The sequence below is a fragment of the Egretta garzetta genome, unplaced genomic scaffold (assembly GCF_000687185.1).
Source record: "Egretta garzetta isolate BGI_Z169 unplaced genomic scaffold, ASM68718v1 scaffold62, whole genome shotgun sequence".
Lineage (NCBI taxonomy): Eukaryota > Metazoa > Chordata > Aves > Pelecaniformes > Ardeidae > Egretta > Egretta garzetta.
In genome coordinates this window covers 3,675,456-3,692,818 of record NW_009258947.1, presented here as the reverse complement: position 1 = coordinate 3,692,818, position 17,363 = coordinate 3,675,456, and the positions used below count along the sequence as shown (strand labels likewise).

The window sequence follows — 17,363 nt, the reverse complement described above, 5'->3', positions numbered from 1 at the left end:
GGTTGGAGTAATTCTTGCAAAATAAATCTCAACCCTGAAGCTACTTTGAGGGGAATGAAGATGTGAATTAACAGAAGCAGCATTTATGCTTTTTTCCAGAAGATTAAAAGAAAAAGAATAAAACAAGAACCATGAGACATTTTTTATTAACTTGATAAGTAAAATGTAAAAATTGATGAGAAATACAATCCTACTTTTGTTTTAGAGTCTATTTTAAACTTTATTGTAAGAATGTTGTGAGGTTTTTGTTTAACAGGTTATTTCTAATCCGTATTCTGCTTTGGGGAAGTGTTGATATTTAGACCTTAAATATTTTTCTGACTTACTAAACAGTGAATTGGCATGTACCCTCAAGGAATGATACCACTGTATGGTGTGTTTTATTCTTTGGATTTTTTTTTTTCCCCAAAACTTCTTTGTTGAATTTTAAAGACCCCTCATAGAAAACAAATGACATGGAAGCTTAAAAGACAAATGAAGATGGCAAAAAAGAGTCTTTGGAATGAGGCATGTCACTTCTATGCATACTTACAATGTTTAAGTCAAAGATCAATTTTTAGTGCTGTTTATCAAAAAAAAAAAAAAATTGATGTGCTACCTGCCCAGAATAGCCTCTTGTTCTTTCTGATTTCATTTTTAGGGTCTGGAATGTCAGATACAATCATTCTCATGATCAGCTGATCCTTACAGGAAGCAGTGATAGCAGAGTTATCCTGTCTAATATGGTATCAATTTCTTCCGAACCATTTGGGCATATGGTAGATGATGATGAACTAAGTGACCAAGAGGACCAGCATCAAGAAGAGAAGTATGAATTTTCCTGAGTTTTATGCAGATGCTTATAGTTTGTTTTTTCATTGTAATGGTTAACATGCTATTTTTTTTGCTGACTAGGATTTTTGTATACTATAGGCCTTTCAGGTAAGTAGTTCTAATTCCTACTTCATTCTCTGTTACTCAGAGTCTTGGGTGGAATCCACTCTTTAAATGTGATTGGCATGGTCACTGTGTTTCACTGGTAGAAAGGGGATGGTGATGCTGAGGACCAGTCCTAAAGTCCACCGGATCAGTGAAAAGATTCACTTTAAGGGAACTCTGGGTCAAATCAAGCACATAGAATAATCTGGGTTAAGTGAGAGTTGAAAATCTGCTTTTTGCATTTTCTGTGTGTGTGTTCTAACCTCTAGGAGTCGTTAGCAGTCTAATGGTGATGTTCTGCACAGGTGGAAGAAAGGAAGTATAAATACATTAATTTTTATAAATTTAGCTCTTAATATTGCTGACTGCTCTAGAAACCAGTAACTCATTAGACCTACTTCAAGCAAAACAGAAGTTTGTTTTTGACTCTTTTGGTAGAGAATAATGCATCTTATTGTAATCTGAATTTCTGTTGATGGTAGACAGTGTAGGCTGCCTCATTAAAACACAAGTGATTGTTTCTAGAATAGGAATTTTTGAAACCGAGAATATGCAAAGTGATACAACAAATATAATGCATCTTCTCCTGTGGTTGTGGGATGGATTTAAATCACATCAGGAATGACTTGTATAGCAATGATATAGAGCCCTTGCCTTGCACATTAGTTTTTGTAAGGTTTGCTTGGTACTGTGAGAGTCTTGTTTTGGTCATGTGTGCGTCCCCATCATGAGTTGAGCTGGAAGGATGTTTGCAAGGTGCTCACCAGCCTTGTACTGTTGCTGGATGAATGTCTGTGTAGCTCGGAGCACACTAATGAAGCAGGGCATAACAGCTGTTGGGAATAATTCTTGTTAGTTAACCACCAGTGCCAAGTATTTAGGCTTTAGTACCTGTTTCCCTCCTGGAGACCCCTTTGAAGAGTCTGTTGCACCATTCCATGGGTAGTGTCTCTTCTGTAAAACATGGGGTTTTATTGGATGTTTTGGTAGGTGTGGGGTGTGTGGGAGGGTTTTTTTGCTTGGGTATGTTCTAGACTTTCAAGAAACTGTTATATTCTCATGGGGTTCCCTTTTATCCTGTTTTGGAGGACATCTGGTTTGCTATTAAATAGCACACAAATCTTGAAAAAGATGATGTCTTTTTTTGAGTGTATCTTGAAATACACCAGGAAGAGCAGGTATCTGTACAACCAGTATCTCCAGTCAGTCACCTTCAGACTGAGTGACCAAATCTTTCTCAAAAGAAGGTTGAAATATCAAATGGAAAGAAGGAAAAAGGCTCTTTCCTCATGCGCTACCTATTTTTAACGTTCTGAATAAAATAACTTGTAAAAATACCCCTTGGATTAAATTTAAGAATAAAGAGTATGTACCAGTTGTATCTTCAAATTTTTTTTCTACTTAGCAAAAATCACCATATTTTTAAAATGTTGACTTCTAATACTATCTACAGAGCTAAGACTTCTAAGATCTTTAAGATTCATGTAATTTTTAATATATTTTTGAGTAAACTTTCTAATTTTATTGTATGTCTTGGCTGGAGACAAAACCAAGTAATTTGTCAGTTTAACCCTTCATTGTTCAACTATGTAGAACTATGCATGAGTCCACTCGTTTATTTTTGCCAAATTTTCTGTATTAAGTGCCTAGTTCACAACTGCAAAATAATTATTTGGGGTTAACTTTTTTTTTAAGAAAAGAATACAGATTCACTAAGTAATGAATAGACAACAAACCAAAAGTTTCTGTATTCTATTCTTACTAAGGAATTATTCTTTGAGATTTCTCCTTTGGGTGTTTGTCCATGTGTGTGTTGACATCTTGGGAGTATATATGCTCCCGTCATGGAGACCAGACCATGCTTGCATAAGCAGTATAACTAGGACTGTTGCATGAGGCTCTGTCTCTTGTTGCAATCGAGTGACCTTCAGTTCCTCTAGACTGCTGATTCAGATCAGAGCAACTGGTTTGCTGCCTCTTCCCTACTTTTTAACTGCTATTGTTGTTGTTTCTCTCATCAATCATAAAAATGTAAGAGCAGCCTCCCTGTATCATATCAACGGTCTCCCTCGCCTGCATCATGTCTCTGATAGTGGCCAAGAGGAAAGATTATAAAAACAGGAAAAGAAGATGATATTTCCCCTGGGCATGCTTCTAGCCCCTGTCTATTTGCAACTCAGGAACCTTTACTGCCTTCTGAATCACCTTTGGAGACTTCCGATTCTTCCTGTAAGGATTTTCTTTTGCCATCAGCTGTACTCTTGAATTTATCTCTTCTCACTAACTGTGGTTTTGTTTGTTCCAAAACATGCTAGCTGTGCATGCACTGCCTTTGTGAAATGTGTCTAGGAGAAATATGCCAACTGTGTTTGTTTTGCACTGAACAAGGAAAGGCTTCAGCACTTTCTGTTCAGGAAGCCCAAAGCCTCTGCTAAAGGCAGGTAGTCTAAAAAGAGGATAGAGCTGTCCACAGAGAGGAAGTATAGGCATGTGGCCAGACGAGAGCTGCGTCAAGTCCCTAGTCTGGATAATTTAATGCACAGTTCAAATACGGCAAAAAACTAGCTGAGAAATGGGGAATTAAATGCTGTACTCCTAGCTTAATTTCTAGCACCTTGATCCAGAGGTAGAAAAAAGTGCACAAAGCAAATGAAAACAGAACAGATGAGGTGAGTATTTGGGGTGCATTTGGCTTTCATCCCCAAAGCAAAGCTAGTGTGCCTGGATAAGAACACAGGGAGTGCTTTGAATGCCTCAGTTTAAACAAAACGTTTAAAACATGGGGTTGTTCAACATCTGGATGCAACTGATTAAGTCAGGCTTCTCCTTGGCCTCTCTTTCTTTAATGGTTTTGCACTCTGGTGTTGCAAGGAATTTCCTCCCTGTAACACTGAACTTGTCTCCATTCCAAAGCTCCTAAAGTTCATCAGTTCCCTGTTAGACATCTGCAGAGCACTGAGAACTGTCTTCCTCCAAAGGGAGGTGGTGACTGTTTTGTATTCTTTCTTCGTTCTTTGGTCATTCAAAACCCGTATGTTAGTGAATGAGTCTATATTTGGTTGTTTTAAGAGTCTGACAGTCATTTAAATTCTACATTGCTATTTCTGACAACAAACAAAACCTACCAGGTTCTTGCAGCTTCGTGTGACCATTTTTACTCGTCAGTCAGGGTTCTTTCTTTTTTTTTTTTTTTTTTTTTTTTTTTTTTTTTTTTTTTGTAGTTCTTGCAACAAATTTATTTGCCTTATTAGTTTGAATTTTAAACTCTGTAGGCCTCTGTTTGGTATGCTGATGGAACACAGCATGACAAGACCATCTGCTACCTTAAGAGCACCAACAGCAAGGTACATGCTGTTTGTATTTTCATTCTTCATGACCTCTATGGCCAGAACTTTGTGACAAGGCTCAATTGATAATAGAGGACTTGCTTTTTAAGAGAAAAAAACTATTCTGTATCCATAGCAATGAAAAGATTTATATGGTCAATAGCATTTTGAGCTTATACACCAGTCCTGAAAAGGAAGCCATCCTTAAACTTTAATTTTGCAGAACAAGCTACCTGCTCTCCTTGGGGTTTACAGGCTTAAGATGTCTGCTGTGTTTTCACTGGCAGAACTGATTACTAAGGTCAGTATGCTGCCTTCTCCCTTCTGCTACATTTTTTGACAATGTGGCCTAAGTTTATCCTTATCTTTGTTATCTGTTGAAGATTTTAGCAGAAATTCACGTTAGGAAATACATTTTTAGTGGTTTTCCTGAAGTCTTATGTTTCCATCTTTTTCACCATAGATGTTACCTACAATGTCCTTTGCTACAAACAGAACAAGATCCAACACAAGCATTTCTCACTGTTTTGTGTTTAAAACTGAGAGATGTAAAGGTTTGGTCCTTCCAGTACAGAGTATCTCATTGAGATAGTAAAGTTTTTAATGAGATTTTAAGTGTAGGAACATCTTCAGCAATTGGAATGGACCAGAGAGAAAATGGTGGCTGGCCTATACGTAGAAAGAGATTTCTTTCAGAATTCCATCTAAAGGAGGCTGTGGTTTCTACTTCTTGTGATAGAAATGTGGTTTGGAGCCCTTTGAATAGTAAATCATGTGGTTTTCACAATAATACATACTATCTAACATAACACCTTTGTATACACATCCATGACTTCAGGAGGGTGAATTGTCAGCACTGATATTTTGAAAAAGTATTTGTCAAACATACCCTGAAAGCCTGTCTTACCATGAATTTAAACACAGCTACCAGTAGTGCTAATTTTGACAATATTTTGCTTGTGGTATTTATGTCTTGGAGAAGTCTAGAAATCATAAGATTATGCTATGAAATCAACCAAGAGACTCAATTAATTAAAACAGCTTAAATAGTTTCTGTTTTGGGGAATGCCAGTATTCCAGACTTTACTTGGTTGGATGTATAAGAAGCTGGGCCAAATCTAGTGCAGCAGCACTTTCAAATTCCTAGACTAGTTTGCTTTAAAAATGTGGTTTTTCCGTATTGTTTCTTTCTTTAACCTTCATCAGCAGATACATCCTCTTTAATTTATCTTGTGTCTTAGGACAGCTGTGAAACCTGTTATATTAAAATATGCATTTCCTGTTTTTAAAGATGTCATTTTCCTGTAGAAGCAGTTCAGAAGGCTGGTTTTTTCGATTAAAAAAAAAAAAAAGTGATAATGCTCACAATAGTATGAATGGCCAGTTACTATATATAAAAATATGTTTCAGTATAACCATCCTTGAATTCTGTCTTCCTTAGCAGAGTGAAAAAGGAAGTAGTGTTGTCGTCTAAGCTTGCCAGAAAGAAAACCTTACAGTTGCTAAGTTTTCTCCTACAGTCAAAGGGAAAGGGTATCCATGGGCCTTGTTCTAGAATCGAATGACATGCTTTTTCAGGATTCATTTTAGATGCTGTGATATACGTTGCTGCTCTATTGAATCACATCTATTTCATAGTAATTTTTAGATTAAAGAGGATTTAATTTTGACTGTGATATGGAATTAATGATTTTTGGTGACTCTGACAAACATTTTTTTATTGAACATTGTGGTGACAAAACAGAATCGCAAGCACTGCAAACTTAAGTGGTTGTTAGCATGAGAAGTAATTGGAAATAACAGCTCTCTACATGAAAACAATTATCCAGCGCTGTACAGGCTTCTCTCTCAAGTCTGTAACACAATTAACCTCAAAGTTATCTAGTAAAATGAAAGCTTATCTCCTGTCATAGGAAAGGCTTTTAGGGGTTGTGCTATGTGAATAAGACTACAAAGAGAAAGCAGTCCAGTTTCAGCTCTGTGTAGCACAGGTCTGAAAATTATGCAGGATGTAGGTAGAGATTAAACATCTCTGTGAGCTCTTGATGACATAAGAGTTTGACGCCTTGTCATTTGATGCTATGCAAGAACATCTATAAGGAGAGAAGAAGGTATTTTAGTCTGGCAAGTCTTTAAAATAGTACAGTAAAATGAGAAACTAAAGGAACTTTTCAAGGGGCAGGGAGATTTAAGACAAGGAAGAAAATAGCTTACTTGAATTATACGTATTAAAGTAGCATAGAAGGAAGTTTACTTCATATCCACCTCTGTACAGGTACTCGTCCTGTTCCTTAACTTGTCTAGCTGGGAAGAAATTTAAGGTCCTGAACTCTCCTCTCTGTTCCAAAACCTGCCAAAGATCTGCTGACTTTATCCCAGTATCCCGTCTACTTTGAATGCCCTCCTCTTCTGTGCCTGGTGTTATGCATCTAAGCTAAGAAGGCAAATAACCTGGGCATTGTCATCAGCAGTTGGTAACTATGAAATTGAAAGTTTCTGAGATAAGAATAATGCATGTGAAAGTATAGCAGTATTCATTTAATCATTGCTGCGTTATGAAGAGAGTATTAGAAAAAACACACTCATCAGTGCTATGATATGTTAGGCTCTGAAATTACCTACTATATTTTAAGGAGAAATAAAATTGTAGCAACTGATAAAACCAGAATGATAATTAAAATACCTAAATAGACAAAACCATCCTATGATAAATGGAAGTTGTTTTGTATGTGTTCCACTAGTATGTGCTGTGACCAAAATAATATTTTTCATAGGCTGTTTATATATATTTAATAGGTATTTGTTACCTTGCTTAAATAAATGTCAGTGCCATAGCTGTTAAGTCTGTAACTTCTTGCGTTAACCAAATTATATTTAATATGTAGGGAGTTAGGATAGTCTGAGCTGATTCTTTAATAAATAAAAATGTGTAAAAACTGTGTAAAAATTCACTGAGAGTAAATAGACTGTTGTGGGACTCAGAAAGTGAACAATTGTAAGTATCCTAGATTCATATAGATTCAAAAATAGCATCCTTAGCCTATTCTTGGATTACCAAAAAAAGCATACACATAGCCAAAATGCAGACAAATCTGAGGTGTTTTCTAGGAAGTCTCTTGGCATGGGGTAAGGCGATCTGTCTCCAAGAGATTCCTGTTGTGAGGGGGAAAAAACCCACCACAAACAAACTTGCTTGCTCTTTTTTTTTTTTTTTTTTTTTTTTTTTGTAATTATTTTGAACAATCTTTAAACATACATGAAACAAATTCTGCTCTTTATTCAACTAGCAAAGTCCTTCTGGGCTCATTACCCATTACATAATTTAAAGGCTAATCTGTTTTCATTCATAGTATTTGTAAAGGATGCTCATGGACAGTTTCTTCTGGATCTTCTGTATTGTTCCTGATGTTTTTTTTCCATCCTGATTATCTTGTATAGTATCTAGATCTTTTACATCAAGTGATCACTTCCGTAAGGATTTTCCTAGGTTCTCAATAACTGTCTCACAGCTATGCCATTCGTATGCACAAATGGTCTATACCTAATGTTATCATAGAGCTAGGCTATTTGAAACAAAAAAAAAAAAAACAAACAACCAAAAACCAAACACTGAAAACTGAACTCATGGGCTGAAGAACCACCTGGAGTAGCACATTTTCTTTTCCTGGGAAAGCACAAAATTACTTTCACGCCCAAGAAGAAATTCAGTCTATAGACAATAAAAGACAGTTAAAAATTGTAGTTGTAAATGGAAATGCCAAACAGAAGTTCATCTGCAGGCTTCTTTCCTGAACACTCATTCCCCTATGACTTCTGTAAATTAAATTAGATGAACTGTGTTATTTAAATGAAACACTGAAACAACTCTGAGCATACAGAAAATGGTATAGACTAGAAGCTTAATTTGTCCTTGTTTACCCAACCTTTGGTTAACTGAGGCTCCTGGTTAACTGGAAGTCGGTCGTGTCCCCTGACAGCCATGTGCACCGTGCATTAGTCCCCTGCTTATCCGGAGAGACATTTGAAACCTTCAGAATAATGGAGTTGTGGGTAAGTGGGTGAGCACCGCATGAAGCACATTGCTGTCTGGGGACGTGACCAACTTTCACTTAACCAGGCGTGTCAGTTAACAGGAAGTTCGAAAAACACATTGCAGGAGATGAAGTGTCTGTGTGTGTCTGTGTTTATTAGCTCTCTGCTGCTAGATGGTTTGTATCAAAGTATGTATTCAGGAGAATGGCACAACAAGCCTGCTCTTTGCAATTAACCAGGGGCTGCGTGTTGGTTGTGCTATGCCCTTTTTTTTGTTAGTTGACCTTAAATGCAGCATAAGTAAATGATAAAAGTCCTCGGGACTAAATATCTGAAGCTATTCTGCAGTATCAGACTGCTTTTGGTTTATTCATTACATTCAATTGAATTTTAATTGCGATGTTAGATTCACAGCTGGTTAGGCTGGCGAGGTGGAGCAGCGACATCCTGCAAGCGATTCAAATGTGACACCATATACGCTTTGTGATCGTGGAGACGCGTGCTTTCAGAGAGCAACAGTAAAGGGCAAAGACGGCCAATAACAACACTTCATTTCTGCAGTAGCGGCATCTGTTTAAATGATTGAGTGGCATTCACAAGGCTCTTTGGCTTTGCTTTCTGTTAGGATTGCAGCTGTAATACAAGGCTGTGTCTGGGAGGCAGGGGATGCTTCTGAAAGGCTGACTGATTCCTGCCAGGCAGAGGTGATCCTCTGTGGGTGAAGGAGCTCTAAGGTCATCCTCTGAAAACTCACCTACCCTGTAGCTACGGAGTAACGCGCTGTGGTTTTGCTGTGGGAGGAGAGATTGGCTCTGTGAGTGGAGGGAAGAAGGGCTGTTCTCGGCTGGCAGAGTACAATCAATGACTTCAGGGTGATTTGGACTTCAGAGAATTGCCTGAATCTGTTGTTAAATATTTGCAATGCAAAAGAGAATCTGTCTGTGTCTCATGATGTAGGTGACCAGGAGCTTGGGTGTTGCAGTGAGAGGTGAGGTATACAATAATAGATGAGAATCCGGTGGTGTTGTAACTCTACGAATGGGAGGTAAAAATTGAAGTGTTCAGAGTGGTGCTTCCATCTCCTTTCCACACTACTCTGGAGAGAATGGGTGCAGGATGGCAGCACAGGAGAGGCTGTGATGTTAAAGACTGCAACTTCTTACCTACCTACTCGTCTCTAAGAAGATTATATATTATTTTAAGAATTCAATTAATGACAAAGGGGGAATAGAAGGGATGGAGCACGGTGAGAGAAAAGGTGTTGATAAAAATGTGTGTTTAAGTGCATTTAGATCATACCCTGTAGTTTTGCTTGAGAGAGAGAGAGATGCTTAGTGTAGGTTCTGAGACACACGGAAATGCCCTTGAAGTTGAAAATAACAGGTACTTTGTCCCTGCAAATGGCATCTTTAACATTGACTTGACTCTTCTGTGTTATCTAAAACACAGGTATATGCAGATACCTGGTATAAAATATTTCTTTAGAGCCTACTGCTGCGTTCTTGTACTTTAAATGGGAGGTTCGTATCTAGATCTTAGTGACACTTTATATTGCCTTTTAAATAAAGTGTGCTCACAGATCCCTATTTGAAACATTTTCTTTTTTTTTTTTTTTTTTTTTTTTTTTTTTTCTTCAATTGTAGGATTAAAGAGCCCCTTCAGGACAGTGTAATAGCTACCTATGAAGAACATGAAGATAGTGTATATGCAGTTGAATGGTCCTCAGCAGACCCGTGGCTATTTGCCTCTTTAAGTTATGATGGGAGACTTGTTATTAACAGGGTTCCCAGAGCTCTTAAATATCACATACTGTTATAATTTGTTTGGATTATGGTGGTGGTGTTATCCTGATGTACACAATTGGTAGGTATTGTTTAGGTTTTTTTCAGGATCTATTTTTATTAAGTATAATTGTTAAAAAATTTTGTTAAGAGTATCTGTACTAATATAGATACTTTTAATTTGTCTTTTGTATTTGCCTTGGAAAACTATGATGCATTTTCTGAAGACTATGCTAGTTAGAATTTTTTTTTTTTTTTGAGGGACTAATCACTTTGTGAATTACAAAGTTTCTGGAGATACTGGATACTTCCCATACTATTGCTTCATTACTTCAGCTTTATGCAAATGTAGTGGATTACAGAGGTGTTGTTATGCTGATATAAAACGGACAAAGTAGGGTGCATGTAGCAGAAGTGATCTACTGATTTACAAGAATAATGTTTTATCTTTCCGATATGAACAGCCCTGCTCTTAGCTAGGGCTGCATTCTGCTAGCTATTCTGGTCATTCTTCAATGTTTATAGATACAGTTGGGTATGGCCTTAAAAGGCTTTCTTAATTCAGTCTAACATCTTAAACAGTTTTTCTAAGTACCATCCTCTAAATGGTACAAAATACCATCCTCTAATTTGCAAACTAAATGCAATTTTGCGCTATGTATTGTTATTGGAAACAGTCTTTACTGAAATCTCTTATACTCTCATGTAATGTATTATCCCATGTTTATAGAACTTAGTTGTGCTGTAGTATATTTTGAGGGACTCTGGAGCTATGCCACTGTTAACCTGATAAATCTCTTTAATATTTGTAAGTAGTCGTTCTTATCCTTTTGGCTCTGTGCCGTTCTGCGGTATGCTGACATGATGTAGCAGGCTTTCAGCTAAGCACAAAACATCCTTTGCTGTATTCTGCTCGGTGCAATACCTGACCTAGGCATTGGTGACTCCCTTGTTATGAATGCTGAGAACAGGCAGGTTCTGCCCTGCAGGATGCACGGAAAATGCATTCTGAGATGTAGATGGAAGGCATGGTGAAACACACTTGTACCTACTGACACCCCCCTTCCCCTTGCGTAGCTTGTCCTTATGAAAATTCTGCCTCAGTCCTTTGTGTGCTCAGAGTAACCGCAGCGGTAATTATTCCCTGGTGCCTTTTCATCGCTATCATTTCCCATTGACTTCAGAACCTGGGTATGTGCGATGGTGTTGGTTGTGGTAGTATCGTGTAAGACCACACTGAAGAAATGGCGAGAACATGGGACAGAAAGATCAATACCGGCCTCTTCCCGTGATTCCTCCCGTTGCTATGGCAACCGTTGGTGTTAGTGTTGAGGGACAGCCTGCTGCTCACCTCTGCTTGTCCTTACCCGCTCTTGGATCGAAACATGTCCAAATGTGATTTGTTGTGTATACACAGCTGCTTCTGTGAGAACACGCTTTGAGAGCGTGACTGACTGCTATAGGCCAAAACATCCAGAAAAGATGGAAATTGAATTCTATTTCTGGCTTTCTTAAAGAGCTTGTTTGGAAGAATTCATAGGAATGAAGTAATCTAATTAAATCATCTGTACTATTGTATTTGTGTTACGATGCTGCCTGTCTGCTCCAGAGTGAATACTTCATTGGAAATTCTGATGGTCTGATTTTCTGCGTTAAGATTTTAAACTTGTGCTATTTCAAATTGAGACAATCTGTAATTAGGCATGAGCTATTCACCTGTATAATATAAAAAAATTACATTTCCAAATCAGTAGTGTTTCAGTTGTCTGAATATCAAAATCTTTGGTTGGACTGCAGCTTTATATGTGGAGCTTTCAATCTTCAGACACAAAACCTTGTTGGGTTTTGTATTCCTCACTACCCCCGCCAAAAAAAAACCAAACCCAAAACCCTGCAGTATATCTTAGTATGCAGCAGAACTCTTCAAAACTTTCTTCACATTAGCAATAAAGGTCTAATGAAACTTTATTGTCTATTAATGTATATGGCTTGCAGTGTGAAGGTGACGGGAAATTACGTAACAGTATGTGGGATTCGATTTGATTTTTAACATGTAATAAATGCAAGACAGTTTTCAGACTAATTTTGCTGTGGCTGTATTTCCTTTAATACTGTAAGCTTATACAAGCTGGAAAGCTCTTTGAAGAAATAATATCAAGAAATGTTTATTTTTGTTTTAGTTTTGTTAAATGTGTATAGTATTATTCAGTAGGGGAGAAGAGAGGGGGCAAACGCTGGGAAGGAAGGGAGTAGCGGGTCAAATCTGAATGAAACACGTTACGGTAGAATCAAGAGAGCAGGAAGGGTCAAATTTTAATCATTTTCAGCTGTCTGTAAAGTGGGATCTGAGCTATGTGTACAGTGCTGGCAGCAATATGGAAATGACTTTCAGAAAGGGAAGGCTTTTGACAAGGTTTCATCCCAGGCTGTTAGAGAAAGCAGGCTGCTGTAAGGTAAGAGGGAAGGGTTCAAAGATGGTTAAATAACTGATTAAAAGATAGGAAATAAGAAGCAGGAATAGATCATCACGTTTCATGGCAAAAAGGAATTACCAATGAAGTCTTGCAAGGATCTGTGCCTAGGCCTGTGCTTTACAGTATACCCGTGACTTTTTTGGAAAAAGGGCCACACAGAAATGTGGCAAAGTTTGCAGATGCTCTTCAGCGTAGTAAAGATGACTGACTGAAGAATTATGGAAGACCCTTACCTCACGGAGTGGCTGGATGATAAAATGGTAGATGAAATTCAGTGCAGGAAATGTGATATAATGGATATGGGAAAAAACAGTCATTTTACGTAACTACTGCGGACCACCACTGTATGGCTGTTACTACTTGGAGGTAAGGTCTTCGGGTTTTCATAGATCTTTAAAAATGTTAGCTTAATAGAGGTTAAAATTTTAATTAAAATGTTGGGAATTACTAGAAAGCAGATGGAGAAGAAAATAAAGCATTGTTAATCTGTTAAATAATAGATATTTTTATATCTGTGGTGTATGTGCATCTTGAATACTGTGTGTAGTTCTGGCTTCTTTCATCTCAAATCCAATGTAGTAAAACTGGGAAAGATTTTAGAGTAGGGTGACAGGACTGATGAATAGCATGCAACACCTGTATGACGATAACTAAATAGACTGAAAGGCAGATGGTTGAGAGGGAATGATAAAAGTCCATAAAATCACAAGTGGCAGAGGGAGAGGATGAATAGGGAGTGATTGTTCACTGTCTCTCCTGATACCAGAACTAGAGGTTATTAAATGGAATCTGCAGGTGGTGGCTCAAAGCATACAAAATGAGGTGGTCTCCACAGGCGTGCGGGTGAGCTATGGCACTCCTCTTTAATAGCCCTTTCCTCCCACAAAAAAACCCAAAAACACACCCAAAGAAACAAAAAAACCCAACCTCATTAATGTTAAAGTTTACATGACTTGAAAGTAACTGAACCAGTACTTGAAAGATGAACCCATTAAAGACTGCTAAATATAAAGGCAGCATCTCTGGCTTAGAAAATCCTTTTGAACCATGAATCGCTGGACACTACGAAGAGGACTGGCAGAGAATCCCTGTGTGCTTGTCCAGTCTTTACGTACCTCCCTGGACATGTGTTATTTGCCAGTAAAGGCAGAAAATAAAAGTTAAAAATAATAACTTACTCTCTAAAGCTTTGTCTCCAGTGCTGAGACAGCACCTTGCTCCTGCATGTTTCTCTCTCACAACTGTTTACTTTGGTCATAAGTTGTATTTTAGAGGATTTCAGAACACACTCATGTCTCAGATGATTTTCTTACAGAGTCTCAGTATTATTTTGGGAAACGACCTTGTTGCAGAACACTCCTTGGCAGTAAGACTGCGGAGGCAAGCTGATTTCTGTACAGCAAGGAGTCCACCACTGCTTCGGAAATTCAAATCATGGTTTATACAGTCACGTATCAGCATTGGTAAGCACATAATTGTTGTGTTTTCAAACAAACACCTCTTAAATGATTTTTTTTTTTATCTTTGCAGACTGTGTCCAGGTAAGACGCTTCAATAGGTTTTGGTTTTGAAAAAGTGAATTATGGTATTCCCTAAAAATGTCAGATTGTCAATGCTGCCATCTAAAAACTTGTTATATTCCACATTTCGTGCTGAAAATCTTTTCTTTGCCATATATGTGTTTGGTATGGAGTTACAAAAATGCTTGAGATGTGGTATTTTTATCCACAGAAAGTGAATTATTGAAGGAGAAAGGAATTGATAATATTTTAAAAAAGGTTTTGAGCTTGATCTAAATAAAACTGACCAAAGTCAATACAGATCCTGGCCACTTAATGAGAAGCTTGAAACAACAATCTCTTTCACTGGAACCAAAAATGGTGCTAACTTCAAATTAAAAAAACAAACACCAAAAAGCAAAACGCCTCAGTACTGACCTGCACTTTGCCTGTGGTGTCAGTGCTAGAATTAGCCTGACCTGTACTGAAGCCCATAAAATTGATGAATTGTTTGTCAGCATTAGAGCTAATGAAAAACACGTATTGGATGGCATGGGTAGACTTGACATTTGATCTAGACCAATTCCCCTCACCTGAAACCTTTTTATTTCATAAAGGTGAGTGGAAACAAGAAGTCATGTGATCTGGATTATGCTCAACACTAAAATTAGTTGAAAACAGTGCTTGGTAAAGTATTAAGCTGCCTAACCATTGTATTTTCCAACTGACACAACAGAAAGCATTAGTTCCGTATGTGCCTCTTCATTCGTAAATCCCAAATCTTACAACCTGGTACCTCTTGCAGTATTTGAGACTGAAATTATGCAGCTTGTTTAAGATGGCCTTCAGCAGTATTGCCTGACTGTAGCCTGACATGGTAAGACAGCATGAGGCAGATATGCCTTTGACATAAGTGAAGCAATGAAAAGTACGTAATGATAACTGTTAAGATCAGTATTTGGATACAAGCTCATAATGCTATAGAGCTGCTATTTGGCTTCACAGAGGATGTTGAGGGTTTGGTTGTGGGTTTTTTTTTTTTTTTTTTTTTTTTTTTGATTGTTCTAGGGGATATGAAGAAAGTGCTTAAAACTTTGTCGTGGAGCCTATGGTATGAATGCCATTCTGAGACTGCAGAAAGCCTGTGATTTCCGGAATAGCAAGTGAAGTGACTGAGAGAAAAGTGCAAATCAGTTTTTAGAGAAGCCTGGCTTTCCCATAAAGGGAGCTGCTGGGTGTGAAGCCGTGGATACTCTCCAGAACAATTTGCACATTGCTCCTGCTCATTCCACCTGCCTCTCTGGTGGAGGTGAGGTGAGGAACTAGCGAAGTGAGAGGAAAATGACACGCAAGGATTTAGAGAAAAAGACAAAAGGAGAAGGAAAAAGTAAAAGGAAGACTGACAAATACAGAGTGAAAAGTGAACTGAAAAAGACAAAATCAGGGAAAGATCGGTCTGGAAAAACAGCAAGAGGAAAGAGGGAAGAAACTGGCAAGAAATGAAATAAAGAGAAAGATACAGGAATAAGCAGTAAAAAAATGGAGAAGAATTGTTCTTTGCTTGTTTTAGTTATGATACTAAGGGTCCTTAATCTTCCTGTTATTCTCCCTGTGTAACTGATTTTAGTGCTAGAGAATTGCTGGTTTACATCGCAGCATTTTAGTTCTGATATTGGAGATGGTTCATGCAGGATTGTTGCTATCAAGTTTGGCATAAAGAAACATGTTCTTGTTGATCCATAAGTTATTAGTCCTAACTCATGGGTTTTAAGGGTTTAAGATTTTCAGCTGGTTATTACTCTTTTCAGGGGTCAGGTTGCAACTGCATGTGTGAGCAGCTGTAGTCTTGTTTCAGTGCAAAATTATCACATTGGGTAGTCAACCCAAGGGAGCAGTACCCTGAGAGGCAGGAAGAAAATTTCAAGTGGGCTGTTTCTTGAGTCACACCAGTTAGATCTGCAAAAGCTTCTGTTTATGAGAGACACTGTTTATCCCCCTGTTTATGACTTCAGGGGAGTGTCCTAGTGAGAACAGCTCAAGATACTAGATGCGATTAATAAAGTATGTAAGGTGCATCCTCCCTTCCACACTGACTTCCCTTACAGCAAAAGAATTTTGAGTTGTTCTTGAGAAAATTCCCCATTTTGATGCTACAGTTTTCAGTGCTACAGCAGCCCCAACTTCATAAAGGGGTTTTAGTGCTCCAGCACAGAAGATAGCTTTGGGGAGAAAGAGATGAATGAGTCTTACTAAATCCAGGAGCCAAGCTCCCTGTGTGGAGACGCATGGCAAATATGTGGGTTGCTGTTGCCCTGGAGCTATAGCAACAGCTGCCAAGCAGCTGGGCTGAGCAGGGAGGACCTCTAATGTACCTTCTCAGCAAATTGTCCATTTATTCTGATGCTGCCCCGAGTTCAGGATTTTGGCAGGAGAAACTATGGAAAAGCTTTTAAACAGAATGAATTTAGAAGAGTATGGGAAACCTTGGAAGACCCAAAGATACCACATACTAGTCAGCAAGTCTAGATGAGCTGAATCCTGGGGTGGTAATAGACTTGGCAGACAAATTCTCTGAACCACTGCCAGTTTCTAAAAATTTGCTTAGGACTGAGATGATAAGAAAGACTGGAAAATAGCAGAAATGGTATTGACATTTGGAGGTATGTGGAACAGCAGTGCACGGAGTTGGATAAGGAAACGTGTTTCAGAGTGAGGAAAGTTTAGCCAAATTATGAATGGTTTATTTGGGGGTTTTTTACTTAGGGTTTTTTTTATAAACACTAGTCAAAACACTAGCAAGTATCAGAAATTGTGATCGCATCCATGAAACAAGGTGTGGATTATCTATTGTGTTACACAGCATAGCCAGAATTATAATCTGAATGTTTGTACGATTTCCCTTACACCTCTCTCTTTTCCAAAGAGGATGGATGGACCGTAGTATATAATGGTAAATTTAACTTGTCTTCAAACACATTAAAAAAAAAAACCAAACCAAATAAACATATTCTCTTAGTTTCTTGTAATGTGAAGGAGTTTCTGCTGAAGTAAATAATGAACCATCCTTTGACTCTGTGCCTGGAAATTGGGGTGTGGGGGGAGAGAGAGAATAGCTGGAACTTGACTTTGCAGAGACTGTGAACAAGAATGATCTGTTTTCCAGCATGCAGCTGGTGGGGTAAAACACCTGAGTACTTTCCGCTGTGTCTCAGTATACGTGTGCCAGTATTTTAATTAGAGACTACCTATCTAAAAGTGCTTCCAAAAAAAAGTATTATGCTACTCATGATAGCGATACACCAGCACAAACAGGAAAGTGTAGTCTTAAAATTA

At 38.1% G+C, this 17,363-nt stretch overlaps 1 protein-coding gene across 4 annotated transcripts in view; it reads left to right on the top strand.

The window, feature by feature from the left end:
* The window catches only part of EIPR1 (EARP complex and GARP complex interacting protein 1), a 76,201-nt gene extending 59,341 nt beyond the window's left edge, over positions 1–16,860 (top strand). For 2 of the 4 annotated variants that reach the window (XM_035889915.1, XM_035889913.1), the window contains 2 exons: positions 641–808; positions 9,920–11,922. In XM_035889915.1, coding sequence (XP_035745808.1) covers positions 641–808; positions 9,920–10,094 — 343 coding nt within the window. In that variant the 3' untranslated portion in view covers positions 10,095–11,922. Of the gene's footprint in view, positions 1–640; positions 809–9,919; positions 11,923–13,846; positions 15,046–15,098 lie in introns of those variants that run through there. The other 2 variants (XR_004841377.1, XM_035889914.1) reach the window with 2 other exon arrangements.
* The last annotated feature ends 503 nt before the right edge of the window (positions 16,861–17,363 follow it).